General features: G+C 46.3%; 1 protein-coding gene across 1 annotated transcript in view; it reads left to right on the top strand.

Annotated features, from left to right (window-relative positions):
* The window catches only part of GALNT13 (polypeptide N-acetylgalactosaminyltransferase 13), a 152,943-nt gene that overhangs the window by 50,637 nt on the left and 76,877 nt on the right, over positions 1-25,429 (top strand). Inside the window, 5 exon segments of the mRNA XM_075710501.1 lie at positions 4,118-4,123; positions 22,408-22,516; positions 22,518-22,569; positions 24,836-24,948; positions 24,950-25,044. Coding sequence (XP_075566616.1) covers positions 4,118-4,123; positions 22,408-22,516; positions 22,518-22,569; positions 24,836-24,948; positions 24,950-25,044 — 375 coding nt within the window.

Raw genomic sequence — 25,429 nt, 5'->3', positions numbered from 1 at the left:
TGCAGTTTATTTTGTGAACAGCTGAAAACTGTCGACTTAGAGCAATCGGTTTAAATTGTGGCACATAACAAAATGCCCTCCGGTGTGTCTTATCACCTGGAATAACTTAAATATTTTTTCTTCGGGGAGAACTTTAAGCTTTTGAAATTATACAAATGTCTCCTTTATAAATTTTCATAATTACGCTGTTGGCATTTAAAAATTGGCATTTTAATGCTGATAAAGACAAAATACTACGAATACCAAAAACTACCTGCAGGATGTAGTTTTCTTTTAGTTTTATCCATAGACATTGCCAGAATAATCAGAATTTTGTAGAACATCTTTCAAAATGTTTTGCAACAATATAGAAACCCAAAGGGGGTTTTGTGGTTGGGTTTTGTATTGTTTTGAAGCCTAGTGATTTATAGTCATTATTTTTGAGTGAAGCCTGAAGTTTGTGTGGTGACTTTGAGACTGTGGAATAGCTTGGGGGAGTGTTGCACCAAGGCCATTGAATTATTTTTAGTGGAATTTACAGAGTAATTTTTTCCAGCCACAACAGTGGGCTTCTGTTTCCACGTGTATTTGATATGAAAGTACAAATGTGCGTGTTTATCTCCATTTAAACGGGGATTCCCATTGCTATCTAAAGATCCTGTGATAAGTTACGGTACTTAAAAACGAACAAACAAAAAAAAACCCCAAACCAAACCAAAACCAGAAGTCTAGGCCTGTTGCATGCGTTGTTTTTGGCAGTCAGAGAATTTCCTCCTGTCTCCCAGTAGCAGTGTTAAAGCTCGCTGATGGAGTAGCGATCAAGCCCATTTTGTTTAACTTGAAACTTTGGCATAAAGGGACATTCTCCTAAGAATCTTTAACTGAAATTGCACGTGTGGAGGATTATCCAAAATTCCATGCTTTTGGAAGTAAATTTTTTAGAGGCGGGAATTTTTTTTCCCCACTTAATTTTTATAGAAACCTAGATTGAGTTTTATCTTTTCCCAATTCCGTTTTTTTCCCTGTTCTCCTTCAGCTATATAAACGGTCTGATTCTTATAACAAATAAAAAATCAGAGAAATACAAGCATAGCTAAATACATACAAGCGGTCAGGTCTTCCACAACCTCCCATTGCTTTTGCTTTTTAAACTGAATTGGCACTTAGCTGAAATCCTGCTTATTATGCCTTAATGATTCCTAGTTTTACTTTCATTAAAAAATAATCCAGCCATCAAGCAGGAAACATGAAATTAATTACTACTCTCCCCTTAACTGATTTAGTGGTGGACTTGGCAGTGTTAGGTTAATGGTTGGACTGGATGATCTTAAAGTTTTTTTCCGACCTAAACGATTCTGGGATTCTATGCTTTGTTTGAAATCAAATTCTTTGGGTTCCCACGCAGTTTAAAATAAAATAAATACTTTGTTCCCTGGATTTTGTTTGTAAATGCCTGCAAATAATAGAAGTGGAAATGCTACTTTAACAGTAGAGCTCATTCACAAACAGCATAGGTGATGCTCCTCCACGGCACCATCATTTGTAATTTGGTGATGCCAAGTGTCCACGAAACAGCACCTCAGGGCGTTGCCAGCAGAGACGCATTTCACGGAACGGAAGCATCGGAAAAGCTTTATTGCTCGTTGCTTGTTTGTTCTTTATCGCTTGCCCTTTCCAGGCGCGCCGCGGGGCGTCACGACGAGCTGGTGGAGCTGGCTTCGGTGCGGAGGCGATGAGCCAGCGGGCACGGGGCATCGCGCAGGCGCTGGGGGAGGCGAGGAGGATGCGATGCGCTGCTGGGCTGGGGTTTCCCTCGCTGCTACCTCGTTGTTTTCTTGCACCGCGATGCTCTTGGCGGGTGGCCCAGCTTCTATTTAAACTACCCCAGCAGCGATCAGTTCAGCGCTACGTGCTCCTCTCATGCAGCCCGTGCAGCCCACAAAGAAGCCAGCCCCGGAGCAAGGGGGGCACTTGCAAAGCCTCCTGATCTGCTCTGGGAGGCTTTGTCCTTTCGCTGGGAGCAAGCGTTGAAAAGAGAGTGCATGTTGGAAAAACAGGTAAAATGTTCAACCTAATCATAGAATCGTTGAGGTTGGAAAAGCCCTTTAAGATCACCCAGTCCAACCACTAACCTACACTACCAAGTCCACTCTAAGCCAATCAAGGGTAGACCAGACTGAACCATGTCCCGAGTCCCAATGAATGGTTCTGCTCAGTCTAAGGGAGATCAGCTATTTACTGCTGAGAGAAATCTGTCTAAATTCTTTCCTTGACGGAAAGAAGTTTTGTGTTCTTTGTTGAAAGGACAGAAAGTATTACGGGATGTGGAAAAAAAGAATTTCTCATTTTCCTCTTCAGACGGATGCTTTCTGTACATATTCTGTCTTTAGGGAGTATTAAATTGTTCTGAAAGCCAGTTTATAGTGCTTCGCGATTAGGGAAGAATATGATTTTATGGTTAATATATTTAGTGTATGACAGAAAGGCGTATTTTTATTGACATGGGCGACAGAGGCATCTGATTGGGTGTCTGACGTACTGTACCTTTCACATTACAAATGCGAGCTTTTCTTTCAGAGCCCAGGAAGTTTTCTGTGGCAAAATTAGATGAATAGAAGAAAAGAAAAAACCTAATGTTACCACTGGACACGCTGTCTAGTTGGCAATTCGTAATAACCTGTATACTTTGTGTACTGCTGTGTTACGAGTAATCATGAGCTGATGAGAAGATCAGTGTTACCAAGGTATAAATGTGTTAAATCAGTGTATTGGCTGTGAAGCAGCCGCGCTAAATGCGGCAGAAAACTCGAGGCCAGAGAGAAGAAGCTTTGCTGGAAGAGCATTGGGGTAAGGTTGACTCGTTGCAGGGCAGTGGCAGAAGGGGAGCAGGACGAGGGCCGGCTGCCTCCGCAGCGGGGAAGCGGCTGGCGCAGCGCTCGGGGACGGCGTCGGCCCCGCGGAGCTCCGCATCGCCGCCGCGTTCTTTGCAGATTGCGCGCTGGGAGACGGCCAAGCTGTTCTCCATTTCTGTACTGCTGCCGGGGGATTAAAGGAACGAAGGGCATTTATACAGGACTAATTAACTCTTGGCATGACTTGACCTTTTTATTGCATCTGTCACGTGTCAACATTTCACTGCGTGTAAGTGGCGTTTTTACGTTTCTCTGAACGCGTGCCATGCCATTAAGTCACAGTCTCCGTTCTGGCTGCCTGTGCAAGCAATTAAATGATTCGTGTTCTGTCGGGGTTGTGCGGGGGTCTCTGGGGGATGGAGGGGGTCACAGCTACTGGCAGCAGTCCTGAGCGCTGCTCCTCTTCTCTGTCTTGCACAAGATGTCCCTGACAGATGCAGATGCAGCCACTTTCGGTCTTGGGCTGGTTTAAGGTTGAGATGTTGGAAGAGCGGCTGAATGCCTTTCTCGGGTGTCCTCTTCTTGCTCCCGGTGGTGTCAAGTGTAGGCGTAAATCAGAGAACGATGTGTCTGACTTCCCACACCCTGTCTTCAGTGAACATAAAACCTCAGCTTACCCATTAGTCCTGTGTTTAGAAGGTTTTATGATTTCCAACTGTGGTTTGACCCTAAATGCAAAGTGTCCTCTCCTGGTGAGATTTCCCACTGCCTTTATATCTCTACTAGAATTATTTAGATTTGCGCATTATAATATTATGTCTGTGTAGCAAATGAATGCCTACAAATAGACGTAAGAATTCTGATAAGAAACAAACAGCCCAAGAAGAAGAGTCTTCTTGTAATTTCTCATTCTAGAAATTCATCCTTCAGTACGCTACAGTACATTGATTGGCAAAGTCATTGGGAAGAGGGCCGCGAAAGGCAAGTAGTACACTGACACGGTAGCTTTTTCATTGTTGTGGGGGGTGTGTGTATATATATATATAATATGTATATTTTATATACATAAAATGAATCCATTCCCATTCTGTTCCTGTTCTGGCCTTCCTCATTCCTTTTCCCGCTTTGACCCTTGCTGCACTTTTTATGCATGTGGGCAATTTTACCCTGTCCTCTGGGTGTCCAGGTTTCTCTTGCTTTGCCAAGGCTGCGGCTGTCTCCGTAGCGGTGCGCCTGTACTTCTGGGAGTCACTCCACAGTGTACGGACTTGGAGTAAGGATCAAAGATGCTCGTCAGTCCTTTTCATTCTCCTCCACAGCTTGGTACTCATATCCCACGGCGGCAGATAGTACCAGGGCTCTCACTGTTTGGGATCGTTGCTGCTGTTGTGCCTCCAAATGATCAAAGTAGTGCAGTGGCAAACGGAGCAGGGGTGTATGTAAGTCAGAAGAGTTGAAATAAGAAGCACATATTTAAGAGAGAAAAAAATCTGAGGGAATCTTAATGTTTTTCACATTAGCAGACAAAAGAGCTCCTGAAACCTTTTATGACTGATTCTGATTAAACGTTTGATGACTGTGAGCTAATTCTGGATTTACACTGCAACCACAGTACTTGTGTATGTAAGGTGAGGGAGATTTTTTCCCTAAGGAAAAATGCTAGGTTTCTTAAAAAAAAAAAGTTTCGTATTATGAGTTGCGGGAAGACAGGGAAGGCTGGGTTGGTTGCTGGCTAATAAAAAATTCTCTTTACAGTTTTGTGAAATAAGGCGTCTGTCTCTTGTCTCGTCCTTCTCCCAAACAGGGCTGTGTGGTGATCACATCATGATGTGATGTCCTGAGCTCTGTGAGGTCAATGGGAGTTTGACTGACTTCTGTAGGAAGGAGTTCTTTCATCAGGAGACCACAAAATCCACCTCCCATGTGCTGTAATGAGACAGTATGGCTGGATCCCCTTGCATCTCTGCTCCTGCGTTGATACTGTAATGCCAGCTGATGCATGTGACCGTCACACTAACAGTTCGACTTGCTTCCCATTACGTCTGGTGTTGTCTACCAAAGAATGTCCCGTGATTGCCTGAGTTCTGGTGGTAATGGCCGACTTGAAGATTCTAATCAATGTCAGGTCTAATTTGAAGTAGCTATTGATTAAACCTTAAACCCAATTTAATTCAACATAGAAGTGTTTAATTTTATTTCTAAGTATTTTCTCCAGCACGGGAAGAAATCCATCTTCAATCTTTTCTGGATGAGTAAGGTTGCAAGTGCTATTCTACAAATTGCTAAACCATTATAATTGGATTTTCTTACTGAAATTTAGGTTGAAGTTAGCTGTTGCACTGTGTTTTTGTGTGTGTGTGTGCTTATGAGCATACAATTCTGATCAGACACAAACTCACATTACAGTTTTTTAAATAGTAATCCTGGCTTGAACTCAGTGCCATAGTTTTGTGTTGGCTTCTTCAAAGCAAAAACCTTGACAAGTGGTCCCAGGATGGGAGAAGGCGGCTCTGGAAGAAGTAGTGTAGAAGTGGCAATCACTGCCTGTGAAGGTTTCCTTTGTGAAACGTCTGTGGAAATCCTTTAGTGCCTCAAACTCCGTGTTACAGGGCAGGAAGCTTTGATTAGATTTTCTTTGGCGAGACCACTATTTGTTCTTCATGCAATTTAGCCCTGATAAGGGAGGATAAATTGTTTTATTTTCTGATGTTCACATCTAATCCATTTGTCTTGCACCAGAAAGTGTTGTATTAGTGCTTTTTCCAGCTCTAAGTTGTGGTGGATGAAGTACCTAGGAGTTCCTTTGTTGCCAGGTTTATCTGCTTACAGCTTCATATAATTAAAAGCTAATTTCTTTTTTAAGATTTTACTGTGTATATACAGTTATGCATAGAGAAACTATAAACCACCCATGAACAAGAAAGCTCAGGGAGATATCAGTAATTAGTTTTGGCTAGAAATTACTTTGAAATGACAGTTCAGAAATTATTCCACCTTGTTTGAGGGGGAAAAAAATCACCCAGGGTGACTGCCAGTAGGGAGAGAAAATACATACAGGTAATCTGTATAAGATCAAAGCCAATTCCTGATGTATAAATTAGCTAAAGACTGTTAAGATTAAAAAAAGAAAAGTAATTCTCCAGCAAGGAGAAAAATATGTTCATAAGTCAACAGATGGCTTCTAAACTGGTTTTGTGAGTCTTTCTTCTGTACTTTGCTCAACAAAAGGAACAATTAAAATCTGTTGCTATTTCCCCTTTGCTGCTGTTTCTCCCATAAAAGTCGGGGGTTGATTCCATCCTTGCTTCAGCGCTGTTGTAACCGTGTAATGGCAGTCCCCGTTCACGCCGCTAGCTGGAGCAGAGGCAGGACCTGTCTTGAGCGGATGCCTCAATTCGAATGAGCTTCGCTAAGCTCAGGAAAGGAGAGGAGGGCTTTTTGGTCACATTTCCAGATAAATGTAAGTTGGCGTTTGCAAAACGTGTCCTCGCTGTGGAGCATCTTGGTATATTTTGGGAAATTCCACTTACAGTATCTTTTCTAACCACTTGGTAGCCGTTGTCTCTAAAGGCAGCTATAGCGAACCACGGTAACGTAGCAGTCTTTTTATTCATTTCTTGTGTGGTGGCCATGCTCCTTGGAAGCCTAATGAGGTGCAGCATTGAAAGCCTTGAGGTGCAACTCAAGAAATGCTTATAGCCCTTTCTTACTACCTTGCCGTCTTACTAACTTCCTTCTAATTGTTGAACTCCCGATTTCCCCATACTGCCAAAGCAGTGGCAACCGCCCACGAGATTCTTACACACAGGGTTGCTCCTAAAATTAAAAATTTACTGCTGTCATAGCTTTGATAGAGGATAATCAATGCAAGGAAAGCTCTGGTCTCTGCCTAGCGCTCGAGAGCTGTCGGAGCGTGTCTTCGCGGGTGGACTTTGGATCGCTCCCAAGAGCCGCGTTCAAGACGGACCAGCAGTTTGCTTTGCTTGACACTGTTACTGTTCAGGAAAAAATGCTGTTCTTCAAATTACTTCATCAGATTGGCAGTTAGTTATTTGTAGCCTTAACTAGGAATGAGCAATGCATAGGTAAGAATGTTACCATATGCATGTATGTGCGTGCCAAGTGAAGCCTGCTGTATGTGACGGAACAGCCACGGGTACAAAGGGAAGATTTTTGCTTCAAACACCATTAGCAAAGCACCCGTGTGTAAGAAGAGAAGAAAATGTGAATGCTTGGTAGAGGTATATTTGTACAACTCATTTAAATGGAAGTGGCTCACTCTTGCTAATCTGAAAATGGATTAAACTCCTCTACATCTGGAGGTGTACCAAAGGAGCAGAAAAGCTGCTAGGGAGAAGGGGTTGCATCTGGAGGTGGTATAAGTAGTTTTTAAAGTTAACCTAGTTAGTTCTTTATACTTAGTACTGGCATTTATTTGTAGACATCTGTAGACATAAATGTAGACATTCGTACACATGAATCTTTGAAGATGTCCTTTGGTCAGAGAACTTCCAAAGACGCTGATTTCCAGAAAGATAAACCTACTTTGTGTTGAGGCACTGTTCCATGTGGACTGCAGTCTGCCTTGGAGTAGGGCAGTTAATGTGAGGAGATGTGATTGTAGAATAGAAGTCAGCTCCTTACGTAGGGTTAAAATAATTGAAAACAAATTTCAGTTCCTGGCAGCACTGCTGTCAGCTTAGGATAATGGCCTTACTAGAGAGGCCCCCAAAATATCACTCTACTATGTATAAAGAATGATTTTATTTATAGAAAAAGTGATCTAAAAAGATATTTTTATTTCCTTTATTTATGGCTTCAGGTGACTTTGAATACTCGTAAACGCTTAAACAGTTTGTAGAAAAGAAAGGAGAACCTCAGTGGTGTTTGGCAGGTATTGTTCTCTTTTTTGTTTGTTTCTTTGTTTTTTTTCTAGTAACGAATTTGCAGGCTGTCTTGGAAGTCAGGCCTGATGGGACCTTGCTTCCTTCCCATCATATCTTGTCCCAGAGAGTCTGCAGGACAGCTGGCATGCAGCTTTTCCCCCAGACCTTTGAAAATGGGGATGGTGAGGGTGCTTAATTGAAGATTTTGATTTGCTGGGCTTATCTTTTAAAAACGTCTGGCTATTTCACATTTTAAAGTATGCCAAGGTTATCCACATTGCAAGGATAAGCACGTTCCTGGCTTTCCCATAAATACCCTAAATAACGTAACAATGATAGGTTACACTGGTAGGTATTTAGTCCTCGCGTGGTGTGCACTTTGGGAAATATGTGGTATGTAAACACAAAGGGTGCAGACTTCTGTTAGATCGATCCTGTATCAGTTCTTCTTTTCCTTCAGCAGCTCGTCCCAGGACAGTTCCCCCGTGTACCCAGGGGCTGATCCCGACCCTCGCTGGCAGCAGAGTCCACCCCGTGAAGCGGCTGTAACTCAATTCTCTGATTTAAAAGTACAAGGCTGTTCAAGCATGAAATTGCTTCCTTCATGTAGAGCCGTCCCCTTTGCCTGGCAAGTCAAGGCTCAGAAACGTGTGGTTACTGTGATTGCTGCTGTTGGCCCAACCAGTTGTTGCGAGGACCAAAGTTCAGCTTTTATACGTGCCTGTAAGGGAAATGTGGGAATGAGTCTCCAGATTCAATTGAGAAGTGAGAAGAGCCTGCAAAATTACATTCAGCAGCAAGAAACAAACTAATCACAGTTCCTTTGCTAAAACAAGAGTCCTTAGTGATTAAACCATGTTGTTACCCTTTTATTTTTTTTTTTTTAAGAGGATGGGCAGTGAGACAAGCAAATGCCATCTCGGCCATGCCTCTTAGATGATGCTTCTGCAACCAGGTCATCAGTATAAGCTCATTTCTGCAGGCAGCTGAGCAGTAAGCACGGGCAGTCAGAGCATTGCAGATCCTTGGTTCAGTTTTTATCAGCAGGTATGTAGAGGGCTTTGGCATCACAGGGTGTCTCCCATTAACTCCAAGCAGAAACAAAGCCCAGTTAAAAGCGTCTCTGCGAGGCAGTCCTGGCCCTGCAGTAGAAGCTCTGGCCACCACCCAGGTGGGCGTCTCTTCTGCTGTGGCTGGTCACGGTGGATGTAACACTGGGCAGCTTTGGTTTTGGGGTGCTGGCAGTGTGGTCTTGTTTTTTTGAAACTGCTTGTGGCACGTAGAGAAAATTCACTTGGTTGCAAAGGAGTAATCTGAAATAGTTGTGGGAATGTCAGGAAATGAGCCTGTACGGGTAATTCATGCTCCTGTTTTATGTCCTGCCTGATGGAAGCTGTCCTTCAACTCGGTTATGTGCATTCGTTCAGAGAAGTCGGCTGCTCTCTACCTTATCCCATAAAGTCCATTAAAAATTTATGCATTATTGTTGCGAGTAAGAACGCAATAAACAGAAGTCATTTCCCAGTAATTTATGTGGTAGCGTGTGCAGGCTGGAAAAAGCACTTTGAATTTTGAAATCTGTGTTTGGAGACTTCCAGAAGTCTGCTGACTTACTGCTCTTGGCTTGCTTTATAGCACAGTACTGATGATCCTTGTGAACTTTCCAAAAGAGCTGACCGGCAGTCGGTGGCCGTGCGCGGCTGGGGGCGCAGGAGCAGTGATTTGCCTGGGTGCCTGCGGAGCGCCGGAGGGTCACCAAGCCTTGGGCTGACTTGTTGCAGTCGGGTTTCTTGCCAGGAATTCCGTTTTGGGAGGAAGCTCTGTATCCAGCACGTCGTTACCTGCTTTTGCCCAGCACAGCGTGGAGAAGTGTCTTGCACCTATCGGCAAACGCTGAATGCGGAACTGATCGACTGCGGCGTGGAAGTGTGCCGCTGCTCTTGGCTTTACTGCGCGTGATGCAGGATTGCAGCCCTTAGCTGGGGGCTCCAGAGCTGTGTGAAAGCAGCAGCGTGTCAAAGTGATCTCTTTGTCTCTTACATCCTTTGCTGCAGATACAAATCAGAGATTTTGGGGATTCGGGGTTAATACTTATTAAAATATTTTGAAAAATATTTTAGCAAGTTGGGGAAGGTTGAGGTTAGCTTGGCGAGTTTCTAAGAAGGTTCAGCAACAGTATAATGAAAAATGGCACTGGAAATGGAACAAAATTAATGATCAGAAATCATCCAAGAAGGCCTGACCTGATCTGAAGCGTAATTTCCATTTCATATCTTTGATTTTTATTGGAAAAAGCGGAGAAAGTACAAAGGGGCCTCTAGCATTGTCCTCTGAAAAAGAAATAGTGTCCTCTACACTATGGTGTTTGCTTTTAATAATACGGTCCTGTATTATTGTGTTCCTCATCAAACATAAAAAAAAACTTTGAGCGTCTAAGTAAATGACTACTGAAGTAACTTCTAAAATATTAAAATGGAGTTTAGGGTTAAAAATCTCCAAGGAAGGGTTGATATTCAGGGCTGTACCCGAAGCTTTATGAACAGTGATAGCTGAAGGTGAGTGAAGGGTCTTTGCTCCTACAAGCTGCAAACCTGTTTATACTCTGTAATGACGCACCAAAGAACAATTTTCATAAGGTACTTAAACATCCATCATCTGCTGCATATAAAAATTGGTTAGCTTTGGAGTATTTTGATGCAATAAAGTTCAGTAAGCCAATGTCAGTACAGTTCTGGAACAGTTCTCCTTTCCTCTAAGTGAAATTCCTGTTCAATTATTTTCTCTTTACCTTTCATCTGCATGAATTTCAGTTTAAAATATCAACTGGTGCAATTCAAGTAAATGTGTGAAAGCAGAGTTTAAAGCTGTGTGCACTGAAATGCTGCAGCAGACTCTATTAGAGAATAACGCGTTATTTCCCTGGGTCGAGAGCGCTCCTTCCCGTAGAGCTGTCAGACGCAGGCTCTTCTGCAGCTCCTGCAGAGCTGAGAGCTGCGTGTGGCTGTGGCAAAGGGGAGACGCAGCAGAGCAAGCTTAAATTAATGCTCTTCTGGCAGGGAATTCAAACGCTCAAGCAGTCTTTTCTTCTGTTCATAATACCGTACCATATATTTCATTGTCACACTTTCAATTTCCCTAAGTAACTTACAGCTTTTATTTAAACTAGCTAGGAGGAGACGATGTCAGGCAACAGGATTCTCCTAGTACAAGAGTTATCCCATACTCTAGAAATACATTATTGCTTACTAGGAGTAGTTAACTTACACTCCACCGTGAGATTTTTAGAAAGCAAAACCAAAAACCAAACAGAAGCAGTGGTGACCTGCCCATGGTGCAATTAACAGCTTTGAGGGGAAGGTCTGTGATATGGAAGTATTCTCGAAATGTAGTTTTCCGTACAAGTGCTGGCCAGAGGCCTGGCTTTGGAGGTCTGTGGGATGTTTTAGCGGGTCTGATGGCTGGAGTTGCGCCAGCGCTGCATTTGGCTTCCCCTGAAGGACTCGGTGTTTCAAAACCACTTTAGCAAAGAGAGTTGGGTTTTGGTTGCCGTTCTTCGTGGAGGGAAACCAGAAATGGCCTTCTGTTACTGCTGAACATTGAGTGAGCTGTTGTTTTGCTGGAATTTTTTTTTTTTAAATGAAGTACACCTTTTCTTACATTTTAAAATCCTGTTCAGGATTAGAGGAAGATGGAAATACTTTGAGTATTTCTGTGGATACCAATGCTATCCCACTGGAATAATGCGATTATCAAGTGCGCTCTTGAAAGCCACGTACAGCAGAACACAAATAACATTTGTTATGTGCTATTAGCATAGAATAAAGCATCATAATGTGCCTTGGCAGATAATCAATACGCAATGATACAATTTCGCATCTTGTGAGGTATCCGAAGGTGATGGTGGCACGCCTCGGGTCTGGAGGGAGATGAAGAAACGCGACCGGCTGCCAGCTTCGCCAAGCAGTGATGCATTCCTCTGCAACGGAGAGCAGTACCTGAGCATCGAGACTCTGCGCGCTGACTTGCTCTCAAGGGGTACTGGCATGGGCGGGTGATGAGAAATGGCGGATTTCAGGCTTTTTGCGTTTCGTAATAACAAGAGGTATGCCTGAGTTTCAGCTCTTGCACCACGAAGCTGTGGAGCGATGTTGGAGAAATGCTGTGAGTGAACAGACGGGCCGATGCCCAAGATGCCAGCGTTGGTGATCGGTGCTGATGGGAACATCTCAGGCTGTTGCTGAGTGTTTTCTGAGGGCATCCCGCGGCTCAGGAGATGTCCCTGACTGCTGAAGAAATCCTTCCCGAGGCAGGAAGGCACGGGGCTGTGTGGGAGCAGCACGCTGCAAGGTCCCAGGGACGGCTGCTTCTTGAGCCTTGGGCTGTGGTTCTTCATATGGCAAAAGCGGCGTTGCTGTGGGATACTGCGGAGCCTTCTGAGAGGGAAAGGTGCTTTTCTTTAATTGGCAATCCAGAGTTTTTTAAATGCCTCGTTGCAGTGGGAGCAATGTGCTACAGAAAATGCACCATTATGGAGCAGTTAAGCCACACCAGCCGTCAGCTGCGAGATTCAAACACCAAAATAACCTAGAAGTAGTCTATCATGATAAGCAGTTTCGTAATTCAGGATGTGTCTTGCCATCTGTTTGCATTAGGAAGGTGCTGGGAGTGGGGAGAAGGATGAAGGATGGTGACAGGCAATTACCGATGGTGCGGCAGCGTCTACCCTTTGTCCCGTCTCTGTTGAAACTGTCGATCCTTTCAGGTCATCCCTCCGCTTGCTTTTTCAGAGAGAACTTCTGCGGCGCTAATCAATATACGATCACGAACTTTTGGAAGGTTCTTGAGAGTGTTGTATAGCTGAGCTGGAGTGCTTTGTCACAGGGACAGCTTTCCAGATGAAATCCCTGAATTCAGAGGCATCAAGGCATAGCTGAGGTTGTCCAACATCTACCGCTTCCTCGCTCCAGCTGCGGTTGCCTTCGGTTCCTGCTGTTGGCACAGGCGCTCCCACCCCACCCTGCCTGGAGCTGCTGCCCTCCCCAGCCTCAGCCTCTGGTGACCGAGAGCCCTCCGTTAAATATATTAGCGTTTAACTTGTCCTATAAATACTTGAGTTTCCCTGAGCTCAGGTGAGAACTGGTAAACGTTTTCCTAAGAATTGGCATGTGAGACATTATTCCAAATAAGAACGCATTTGCGTACATGGAGTTGTTTTAGTGCGTGTGATAAGCGGTGTAAAGGTGAAATCTTCTATTTTCTGTAAAATTATTCTTGATTGTTCTTCAAAAATAACATGTGAACATGACGCTGGATTAAGACAGTAAAACAACTGGAAGGTGTAAAGTTCACTGGAAGGTAGCCACACCTATAAAATGATTAATGTATTGATTTAATTTAAAATGATTAATGTATTGATTTAATTTGCTTTATAACTTCTGACGTTTTGGCAGTTTGCTTAACTGCAGTGTTGTCATTTTTAACAGGCACTTTTGCAGAGGATCTTGCTGCATAATGATAAATTAATTGATTCTGCTTACGCCACTCCTTGGTATGGGTGTTTATGTGCATTACTGTGAAATTAGGAGTGACTTTTTCTCATGTCTTGATACCGCTTTCAATTTATGAGCTATGACCTTGTACCGTACGTAACCGATAATGGTGGAGGCAGGGTGTAGATATGAGGGATATGAGCTGCCTTGGACCAGTGGATGGTCTGTGCTTGCATTAGCTGGCATTAGTCATCGGTGCTCGGGAAGCGTGATGCACTGAGATCATTGCTGAGGTGAACTGCAAATAGGAAGAAGTAGGTGCGTGCCCCGCTCCCCAGCAGAACTGCCTTTGGGGCTGGTGGAAGACTTCTTGATAGGAGGAGAGGAAATGGCCTCAAGTTGTGTCAGGGGAGGTTTAGATTGGATATTAGGAGAAATTTCTTCGCAGAAGGAGTGGCCAAGCATTGGAACAGGCTGCCCAGAGAGGTGGGGGAGTCCCCATCCCTGGAGGGGTTCAAAACGGGCAGAGGTGGCACTTGGGGACATGGTTTAGTGGGCATGGGGGTGTTGGGTTGATGGTTGGGCTGATGATCTTAGAGGGCCTTTCCAACCTTAGTGATTCTGTTCTAGTTTTACTTTTATTAAAAAAGAATCAACCACCAAGCCAAGCAACGTGCAATTAATGATGACTCTGCCCTTAATTGGTTTAGTGGTGGACTTGGCAGTGTTAGGTCAATGGTTGGACTGAATGACCTTAAAGGTCTTTTCCAACCTAAACGATTCTATGATTCTGTGATTCTGCGGTGTCCAGCAGCTTTCCCGAATTGTCTCCTGGCATAGCATTCAGCTTGCAGCTGAGAATTAATGAGGTAGTAGATAATATTCAAGACAGTCATATTAGCTGGAAAGAAATGCAGCAGCAGGCTGTGATATGACACAGAGGTTTTTAAACTGGACTAATTTTACAATGCAAGAATTCAACGGGGAAAGAGACGGGAACTAAGAAGCAAAACAGAAACAAGCGCAAAAAGAGAAATTGCGTGTCACTAGGGCAGAGAAGTGAGGAGCTTGCCTAGGTTTCTTTCCGATGTTATCTACTTACTGCACATATTAATGCTTTTGCACAATCATAGATACTTTATAATGCTGGAAGTCGTGATTCCAGCGGAATGTAGTATTGCATCAGTATATTCAAGAACACTGTTTCTCATAAATAGTAAATGCTTTTCTGTGAGGAGAGAGAGCTTACTGTCCCACAGAGATAAGTTAAGGTTTCATGCGTGCATAATATGTAGAGTTTTATGTATGTATAGATAAATAAAATTATCTACATACATGCTTATATAAATATATATAAACCTATATATGTTAGATACTTGAATAAATATAGTGCCACTGTTGCACATGTAATATTAGTCAGAACATAAATATGAATTAAAAGCAGAGACAGAGATGCAGTGTGTGGCAAGTCAAGAGAGCATTCATTCTGCACTGGGAAATGGTGCATTCGCCCCTTCCCTCTTCCCACCACCGCCGGTTACTGAAGACTGCAGCGTTGCACCGTTACCAGTTTCTCAGTCTGTCTACGCCTGGAATTCGGGATCCTCTTGGGGTATTCTGACCAACAACTCCTCCGTTTCACTTGATTTCCAGGCTGTTCCATCTTTCTCTTATCCTAACTTGGCTCCGAACCTCCTCTGCAAGCACACCTGCCCTGCCTTGCCGCCTGTGGGCGTAAGGCCCCGACGGTGCATCCTTCTGCCTTGCAGCCGCTGCTTGCCTTTGCACCACACCAGCGACTGCTCCGCAGCAAAAGTACCGGAGAATCATAGAATCATAGAATCATCGAATCGTTTAGGTTGGAAAAGACCTTGAAGATCATCCAGTCCAACCATTAACCTACACTGCCAAGTCCACACTAAACCAGTCAAGGGTAGACCAGACTGAACCATGTCCCCAGGTGCCACCTCTGCCCGTTTTTTGAACCCCTCCAGGGATGGGGACTCCCCCACCTCTCTGGGCAGCCTGTTCCAGTGCTTGACCACCCTTTCCGTAAAGAAATTTTTCCTAATTTCCAACCTAAACCTCCCCTGGCGCAGCTTGAGCCCATTGCCTCTCGTCCTATCACTAACTACATGGGAGAAGGAATCATGGAATCATTCCAAGTCATGGAATGCTTTGGGTTGGAAGGGACCTTTAGAGGTCCTCTAGCCCAACGCCCCTGCAGTGAGCAGGTACCAGTCCTGCTACAGACTGGTTTCCAGTGCCCTGTTGGCACTGGAGCGTACAGTAAACCTGGCCTCAAAGAGGAACCGCAGCGGTGATCTGCATTACCAGCCTTTTCTTTACGGGCGTTAATCTTCTGTATTTTCACTAAAGCAAAGCAATAAAAGGTAATGACTAAATAATTATGAAAATCCCTCAAGTCATATGAACTGCAAATACTGAACTCGGTTCTCTATATACCCAAACGCATCATATAAAAAAATACTACGTAATAAATTGCATATAATAGTTATATTCTCATTTTTTCCCTTCCAAATGCTTTGCTTTCATGCGTGATCTTTTGCCTCGAGTTGCTTCCCTGAGAGCTTCAACGCAGTTCTGGAAGGGATAAAATCACAGCGCAACCCTCCGCGTTCACATCATTTGCACACAGCCGATGGGAAGGATGGTAAACAGGTAGAGTCTCGCTCTGTTTCCATGTTACTGATCTTGGAAAATGTGTTTTTCTCACATTTAAACAGCTGTATTTACTTCATGTGTATTCATAAAGTAACATCTGATGACTGCATGAGAAAAACCAACGTTTCTGGGAAAGTATTTCCAGTGTCAGTGTATGTTGAACAATCAGCATGCATTGTAAATGGTGCCGGGGTGACGGAGAGGGAGTCCTTGCCTTTGATAGCGTGTGAGTAGCAGATGACTTATTTATCGCTTCTTCAGCGCGTGGTGTATTTTTGAATTGGAAGAAATTCAGCGTGAGTCACTGTCATCATTTCGGTAAAGGGACGGGAAAGTTTTTTTTTTTCCTCTTTCGTGCACTTACAAACACTTTCAAGTGAGCAGAGCGTTAGGCGGGTGTCTGTTTGGGGCTGGAACACTGCTGGAGGTGTGCTGCAAGGGCAGGATGGGAATCGGTGGGGACGGAGCCTTCCCTGGGGACGGACGCGGGGCACTACAGAGCCCAAACCCCCGAGACGTTGCCCCTCTCGCAGCACGCTCAGCCCAGAGGACGGTCCCTGGGTTGGTACTCTTGGACGCGGTTGGGTTGCAAGAGCTGGTGTAGAGCAGAAAGCTGTGAGCAGCCCTGCGGAGAAGGACTTGGGGGTGCTGGGGGTGAAAAGCTGGACGTGAGCCGGCAACGTGCGCTGGCAGCCCAGAAAGCCAACCCCATCCTGGGCTGCATCCCCAGCAGCGTGGGCAGCGGGGCGAGGGAGGGGATTCTGCCCCCCTGCCCCGCTCTGGGCAGACCCCACCCGCAGCCCTGCGCCCAGCTCGGGGCCCTCAGCACAGGGACACGGAGCTGCTGGAGCGGGGCCAGAGGGGGCCACAGAAATGCCCCGAGGGCCGGAGCCCCTCTGCTGCGGGGCCAGGCTGGGGGGGCTGGGGGTGCTCAGCCTGGAGAGGAGGGGGCTGCGGGGAGGCCTGAGTGCGGCCTGGCAGTGCTGAGAGGGGCTGCAGGAAGGGGGGGGCAAGCTTTTAGCAAGGCCTGCTGGGACAGGACGAGGGGTGATGGATTTAAACTACAGAAGAATAGATTTAGACTGGCTATAAGGAAGAAATGTTTTACAGTGAGGGTGGTGAGGCGCTGGCCCAGGTTGCCCAGAGAGGCGGTGGAGGCCCCATCCCTGGCACCATCCCAGGCCAGGCTGGATGGGGCTCTGAGCACCCTGGGCTGGTTAAAGCTGTCCCTGGCACTGCAGGGGCTGGGCTGGGTGGGCTCCGAAGGGCCCTGCCCACCCAAAGCATTCCGTGATTCTGTGACTCTATGAATGTGTCGCTGCAGTCGCTGAGGGGAAGGGGAGGAGCGTGAGGGGCCGTTGGCTCGCTCTGGCCAGGCAGGGGAGGTTTCGGTACGCCAGGTCTCTCCCGACCGTGCCCTTCTGCTGGTCATAGAATCATAGAATCATGGAATCGCTGAGGTTGGAAAAGCCCTTTTAAGATCACCCAGTCCAACCATTAACCTACACTACCAAGTCTACTCTAAGCCAATCAAGGGTAGACCAGACTAAACCATGTCCCCAAGTGCCACCTCTGCCTGTTTTTTGAACACTTAATGATGGTCTTGCACCATCTCGGGCACCTCCCTGGCCGTCTGCGCACTGCGGTCGGTCACCGGCCGTGCCGTGAAACTGGCCCCGAGGCGGGCTCGGGGGCATCCGAGGGAGGCAAATCAGCTTGCCGAGAGGCGTAGTGAGCCTTGGGTTCGGAGCCTGGCCGTACGCAGGAGGGCAGGGTACAAATTAGTCACCTTTGTGTGGATTGCGATTGTTTTCCATCACACATCTTGTAAACAGCAACGGGAATTACTTTAAGAGCAAGAACAGCGATTAGACGCCCACTGTATGGTCGTGCTATTACTGATCTTAGTTGTTTAACTTTTAAAGTGAATGAAGTGCTCACGAAAATCGCTTTGAGTGAGTGTAGTGAACATTAATCAATGTCTCGCTTTTGCCAGAGAACAAAAGCACGTTGGTAAAAGCAGAACCTCGTCCAGAGCAGTCTCAGCCTCACGCCAGTCGGTATTTCAGTCTCTGGATCTCCTGCTTGCCTCCTTGCTTCGCCTCCATCGTCTTTAACGCCCGAGCTGGACGTGGCAGGTTCCCCATGGAGCGGTGCTATTGCTGTTTGCTCGGAAATGCTGAAATGGGACCCAGGACAGCAGTGCGTGTGTAAGCGTGTAAACGGAGCGCTGTGCCTCGTCGGTGGGAAGCGAAGTGGCACCTCTCTGGTGCTAGGTGTGTAATGGTTGCTTCCACAAGCTAAGGACAGGTTTTGTTTAACTCGAGCAATAGATGTTTTCATCATGGGACTGATGGTTCCATCCCATCATCCCAATGATCAGTGCGGGAGTCAACGGTGTTACACGCTCACCAATTAATGAGCTCTAACGACTTGTTGTCTGTGCAGAGTTTGCCAACCCCAGAGCAGTCGCTTTTTTAAAATTTGGTCCTTAAGTCGCTGTCTTCCTGTGGTGAAAACTTTCCAAGGGAGGGAGGAAGGAATATTCCGTAAGAAATAAAACATCACGCAACATGAAATACGCTTTCAGCTTCTGCCCTGAAATGCTGCTTGTCTTTAAGGTGAAAACTTGTACCCGTATGATAGCTAAACCACAATAAACAACCCCAAACTGTATCGAAAAATCCCAGCAGATCTCATTACTGGTGTCAGGGCTGGGATTGCGAGCGCCCGTTGTTCACAGCGCTGATGCCTGGTTAACATCTTGCCCTTGGCCTCTGCTTTGCAAAACCAGCTCTCCGCGAGTGCAAGTGGGTTTCCAGAAACTCCCAGAAAGCAGGAAAAAAAAGTGAAATTTGTTGTGGAGCTTCTCCTCTTGGAGTGCCTGTCAGTTTTTCTGACTCTCTGGTTTTCTGCGCGTTGTGGAGGTCAGCACAGGGCACAGCTTGCCATGCAGACTGGACTAGACGTTCCCCGGGGTGGGTTAAGTGGTCAATAACATCTAATAAAGTACAGCTACGCGATAATTTAATGCTGTAATATGGACAGACTACCGGCACTTAGGTATTCTGCTGAAATCAAATGACCCAAATAAAAAAAAAAGCCAATAGATTTCATTTCATCTCTGATGATCAGAGGCGATATCAGCTAATCCCGGTACATCACTTGGCGTGCCTGGGGAACTATCTGTAGCAGACCTGCAGAATGAACCGATTTGGAAAGTGAATAATCCTCCTCCGGAGAGGAGAATCCCCCCATGTAACTGTCTGTGAAACGGGAGGGACGTGCAGCAGAGTCATCTGGTGTGGGCAGAGGCAACTGCAATTAAAAGAGCAGGATTCCTCACTTTACGGCGCAATAGCTGGTATAGGGTCACTGTGAAAATTTTGAAGAAGGACGTATGGTAAGGATGCTGGTCACGGATTTTTCTGATCAGATTCCTGGTCGTTTAGATGGGTCTGCTGCAGTACATAGGGCACGCGACCTCTCCGTGAGTGTCCTCAGCTCATCCAGCCCTTAGCTTCTCTGGGTACCTTAAGATACCTTGGAGGATAATAAGAACGATAGTTAAAATACTGACGATCCTGGCAAATACTGTGTGACGGTAAACATTCTGTTCCCTTAATGTTGCCTTTGCGCTACAGAATTAAACTGCAAACAAGGAAACACCCTTTTCTTCTTCTCATTTCACGACTGACGGGCATTTCTGAGTATTTTAAAACATAATCTTGTGTAGTACTTCTTCAATTTCCAAAATGTGATCTGTTTTAAATGTAATTAAAATGACTGGTGGGAAATATGGGGCAAGCAGAATTTATTCCAGCTTTGTATATACTTCGATATTAAGCTTTGGAAGACAACTCTGAACGTAAACAGCGCTGAGCTCTGTCCTACAGCCTTTCTGTTTTTCAGTCTTTGATATCTGACTTTCAGATGCCAGGGTTGACACAAGACCCCTTCCAAGGACAATTACATGTGCGAGGAAAACTTTTACTGTGCCTTGGAAACAAATACATTCAAAATGTCCGTTTTGTGGACATGCTGTCCTGCTGGGCTCACCCGCCTTTAGACGCCTCTGGATAAACAGAGAGTGTCCTCATGGATGATAATTAGTAAAGGATTTTTATTTGCCTGAACTCTTGAATCTAACTTGTAATTGGTGGATAGTTGTGTAATTAATTCGATCACTGAAGTTGGGAAGGCGGGTTGGCTACCAGCAAGCTTCAGTGGTCCTCATCAGGTGGATGTCAAGACTTGGGGGGGGGGTGTATATATTTTTAGATATACAGAGTCACTATTAGCATTGGACGTTCTACTCTCAGATCTAGTTACCAATGACTTATATGTGTATATTGTCCTGGTTTTGGCTGGGATAGAGTTAATTTTCTCCCTAATAGCAGGCACAGTGCTGTGGTTTGGATTTAGGAGGAGAAGAATGTTGATAACACGCTGATGTTTTTAGTTGTTGCTGAGCACTGCTTATGCCAGTCAAGGACTTTGCAGCTTCCCCTGCTCTGCCAGGGGCACAAGGAGCTGGGAGGGGGCACAGCCAGGAGAGCTGACCCCAACTGCCCCAAGGGCCATTCCATACCATACGGCGTCATGGGCAGTATGGAAACTGGGGGGGTTGGCCGGGGAGCAGCGACCGCTGCTGGGAACTGGCTGGGCATGGGTCGGCGGGTGGGGAGCAATTGCATTGGGCATCACTTGCTTTGGATATTATTATTGATATTATCATTATTGTTATTATTATCATTACTATTTTACTTTATTTCAATTAGTAGACTGCCCTTATCTCACCCCAGGAGTGTTTCTCACTCTCACTCCTCCGATTCTCTCCCCCACCCCACCGGGGCAGGGGCAGCGAGCGGCTGCGTGGTGCTGAGCTGCTGCCTGGGGCTGAGCCACGACGATATATACACGTGTACGTGTGTACACGTCTTGCATATAGATGTGTGCACATATATATCGAGGTCATTGTGTACATATATGTACACCACGAACCTTTCACCTGTGCCATAGAAATCGGTGATATTCTGTATTCTTCTGTGTGCTCTCCTCACCTCGTACTTCGAAAGCTGTGGTCACGACGTTGTTTTATCTATTTTCCTTTAACCGCCAGTGAGGCAGAAGAGAAGGTTAAAGAGAGTTTTGTTATGGTAGGTGATGTTTAAGAAAGAAACTGTATGGACAAGCTGACTGTTGTTCAGGAACCGTGTTCATTCCTTCTCTTGGCCCTTGACAGCGAGGTTTTCTGTAAGGAGGAGGCTGCTCCTGAACAAGTACTGCTTTGGGACTGGTTGATTTTTTCAAATAACACAGACAAAAGTGATATGCTGAGCCCGCGTCACAGTCAGAGAATATACGGTATGTAAATGCTAACAAATAACTCTCTAATTTAGAGTTTTTTAGGGAAGCTTCCAATTTGTGGTATTTATTACAAAGAAGATGCGCTAAAAAGCGCATTTATTCTCACTTTACATGTGGTTTAATTCACGTTGCGTGTGCCGCTGCTGAAGAAAGTACGTACACGCTCACCCGTCCCTTCTGGAAGGGCTTTCCTGAACCAGGGTCACGGTGGTGCCAGCAGAGCCAGAAAATCATACAAAAATCATACAATAGCGAAATAGCAAAAAAAAAAAAAAACCAAAAACCCAACAACCTGGAAATTATTTCAAGTCTCGATGGTTAAAAATCCATATTAAGTGTGTTTAAGTGACACGACTTGACCTGCGTTGACAGGTTGATGTAGGCGTGTCTGTATTTCTGAAACGTGTCCAAGAGGTGGAACAAATTTGCAGAATTTTGGGTTGTCTTTTGCCAGAAGCAAATAGCTTTAATTTGCTTCCGTGAAATCAGCAATGTTTGGTATCTGGTGCTCACGTTGCCTTAATTGCTACATTTCCCAAAAATAGGTGGTATTATTGACCTCTTGTTCTTCCATTGAAGGGGGATATAATGTGTTCCAGAAAACAGTAATTTTTTTCTTCTTTCTGAGAGGCCACCAAAGATGGGAGGGTCTCGGAGGCCTGTGTACTTCAAACCGTAGAATTCGGGATTTTTCACAATAAAAGAGTCTCCTTTGACCTAGCTGTAACTGCTCAATACACTTTATATTACTTGCCCCACGTCCCGTGTGCAGCTAGGAGTTTTCCGTTTGCGATGTCCGGACATGCCGAGGCTGCTGGATGCTGATTTCTCGGCGTAGCAAGCGGGAGCAAGGAGACCGGCAGTGCGAGGGAGCTGCGGACGCAGCGGTGCACGTTCCTCTGGATACTCTGCTGTGTTTCCTTGGCAAGAAAACCGGATTTGAAATTCCCTCTGCCTTTGGGCTTCTGGCTGGGGAGCTTGAAGAGATCAGTAACCGGTTTGAAATGTATCCCACTCAACAGGCTCGAAGCCCCTTTTCCAGGCTGTTGCGTTGGTAGAGCTCTTTAGGGATTTTTTTAGGGATTTTCTGAAAGATTAACCTCGCTTTTCTTCTGGTTGTATTCTGTATTTTTTGGCAGGTGCAAGACAAAAAGTCTACCCCGACGAGCTCCCCAACACGAGTGTAGTTATTGTGTTTCACAACGAAGCCTGGAGCACTCTGCTTCGGACCGTGTACAGCGTGATCAACCGCTCGCCCGCACCGCCTGCTTGCCGAAATCATCCTGGTGGACGATGCCAGCGAGAGAGGTGGGTGTGGGGGGAGGAGTGCTGTGCCGCCGCTCGCCAGGCTTCTGCGACCGCTGCTGGGGCCAGCGGCAAACGGGCTCTGGGGGCTCCGGCAGAGGAGAGCTCCGCTGTCGGATCCTGCCGGGGCCAGGGGCTGCTTAGCCGGCTGAGTCGTAGGTACGGTGCCGCGAGCCAGGTCAGCGGTGCTTTTTCGCACTGTGGTTGATCGTTTCGTATTGCTGTGGAGGACAAGCCTTTTTCACATCTCTCTCGGCCTCTCTCTTGCTGTCTGTCAAACCCCCCTCTTCTGTATTTCAGGTTTTCCTGAATGTCCAGCCTGGGCCAATATCCTTGCATTTCTTCTGTTTGTGCTTCAGTTCTTTTGGTCTTGGCTTTTTTCTTCTTCCTTTTTTTTTAATTCTTTTTTTTAAATTCTTTTTTTAAATTCTTTTTTTTAATTCTTTGTTTTAATTATTTTTTTTTAATTCTTTTTTTTTAATTCTTCTTTTGTTTCTTTATTTTTTCTTCTTTCTTCTTTTCTCCCCCCCTCTTTTCTCCCCCCCCTCTTTTCCCCCCTTCTTTTCCCCCCCCCTTTTTTCCCCCCTCTTTTCCCCCCCTTCCCCCCCTTTCCCCCTTCCCCCCCTTTTTTTGCCCCCTCTTTTTTTCCCCCTTCCTCCCCTCTTTTTTTGCCCCCCTCTTTTTTTCCCCCCTCTTTTTTGCCCCCTCTTTCCCCCCTTCCCCCCCCTCCCCCCTCCTCTTTCTTCCCCCCTCTTTTTTCCCCCCCCTCTTTTTTTCCCCCTCTTCCCCCCCCCTTCCCCCCCCCTTTTTTTCCCACCCTCTTCCCCCCCCCCTCTTTTTTTTTTCCCCCCTCTTTTTTAAAAAAAACCCAGTGTTTAGAAAGAAAACTGTCCGCATATGAAGCTGGTATTAGCTGGAAAAGGAATCACATTACATTCTACAACTGGAATCCTGGAATCAATGGAATGATGAGTTTTCCCTGAGTAGCCGAATGCGTGTAATGGCAGCTGCAGCACATAGCTGCGACTTCAAGAGACGGAGGATGCGAGCTGAGCTGTCCTTTGTTGCTGCCCCCGTGCAGCACTGGCTTAGCCCTAATTACTCTCCTGGATTTCCCTGCTTCAGAAGACAAGCAGGCTTAATGTGTCTCTGTGCCAGGTGGTGGAGGAAGGCTTCAGCCCCAGTAACTACAATTTTTCCTAAAAGCAAAGTTCTGGATTCCTTGAGGACTCAAATGGTGAAATTCAGCAAAAATAGCCGTATTTGTATCAAACCATAAACAAATTAGCAAACGTGTCCCCGTTTTGCGCTCGCTATTGATTGCTGGTTTATTTCAAGGAAACTGATGGGGCCTTATTTAAAATCTCTGCGATGTTTTCCTGAGGTGCTCTGGCAGACGCGTGTATGGATGGGCTGTTTTCCACGCGGCTGCACTGCACGGAGTGCCAGCGTGAACCTCCATAGCTCAGCTCTTCAGGAAAACTCCGAATACGCCAAAACGCGTTCCCTGTGTTACGGCAGGGTCGGTGCGTGGCAGTCCTTGGAGCGCCGAGCATCGTGCGTGAACCCTGCGCTTGTATTTGGAGCCCTCGGGTGCTGAACCTAGCTAAAAATCATAGAATCGTAGAATCATGGAGTCGTTTAGGTTGGAAAAGCCCTTTAAGATCATCCAGCCCAACCATTAACCTACACTTGCCAAGTCTACTCCAAGCCAATCAAGGGTAGACCAGACTGAACCATGTCCCCAAGTGCCACCTCTGCCCGTTTTTTGAAACACTTCCAGGGATGGGGACTCCACCACCTCTCTGGGCAGCCTGTTCCAGTGCTTGACCACTCTTTCCATGAAGAAATTTTTCCTAATTTCCAATCTAAACCTTCTCTGGTGCAACTTGAGGCCATCTCCTCTCGTCCCATCGCTGTTCCTTGGGAGCAGAGCCCAGCACCCCCTCCCTGCCCCCTCCTGCCAGGAGCTGCAGAGCGATCAGGTCTCCCCTCAGCCTCCCTCTTCTCCAGGCTGAACACCCCCAGCTCCCTCAGCCGCTCCCCACCAGCCCTGTGCTCCACACCCTGCCCCAGCTCCGCTGCCCTGCTCTGGACACGCTCCAGCACCCCAATGTCCTCCTTGTGCCGAGGGGGCCCAAAACTGGACACAGCATTCCAGGTGCGGCCTCACCAGCGCCGAGCACAGGGGCACAATCACCTCCCTGCTCCCGCTGCCCACACCTATTCCTGATGTTTTCTTCTGCTTCTTTTCAATTCTCTTTGACAGAGTTTTTGAAGGCCTCATTAGAGAATTACGTGAAGAATCTGGAAGTCTCCATAAAAATCATTCGGATGGAGCAGAGGTCCGGGCTGATCCGGGCGCGGCTCCGGGGGGCCGCAGGCCTCCACGGGGCAGGTGATCACCTTCCTGGACGCGCACTGCGAGTGCACTCTGGGCTGGCTGGAGCCACTGCTGGCCAGGATAAAGGAGGGCAGGTAAGGGGGCTCCGCCACGCCCGGCGCCGGGTCCTGCCCCAGCCCCAGCCCCCCCCGCGGTTTCGCTGTGCTGCTGAAAACCAGACCCCACACCCGATCACTCCTGGGAAAATGGAGATTGAAGCAGGAAGGTAGAGCATTCTCCTAGTGCTTGTATCGAAATCTCAGTTCTAAGCAAGTATGCGATAAGCTTTTGATTCTTACTGCGGGATTTCTGCTGCTGGCAGGAAGGAGGAAAATGCCGGTAATGAGAGCGAGTGCCAGCCACTTCCACAAGGGCGGGGCGCCCCACCCCGATGGCCGCCTTCCTCCCCTTACCCAGGCACAGCTGTCTGTCCGCGGGACCTCCAGTTTACTCTGAAATTGTCCAGCATCTTCTTTTTTC

Source organism: Pelecanus crispus, chromosome 5, assembly GCF_030463565.1.
Source record: "Pelecanus crispus isolate bPelCri1 chromosome 5, bPelCri1.pri, whole genome shotgun sequence".
Classification (NCBI taxonomy): Eukaryota; Metazoa; Chordata; class Aves; order Pelecaniformes; family Pelecanidae; genus Pelecanus; species Pelecanus crispus.
The sequence above is the reverse complement of the archived record's forward strand: the minus strand, read 5'-3'. Positions and strand labels throughout refer to the sequence as shown.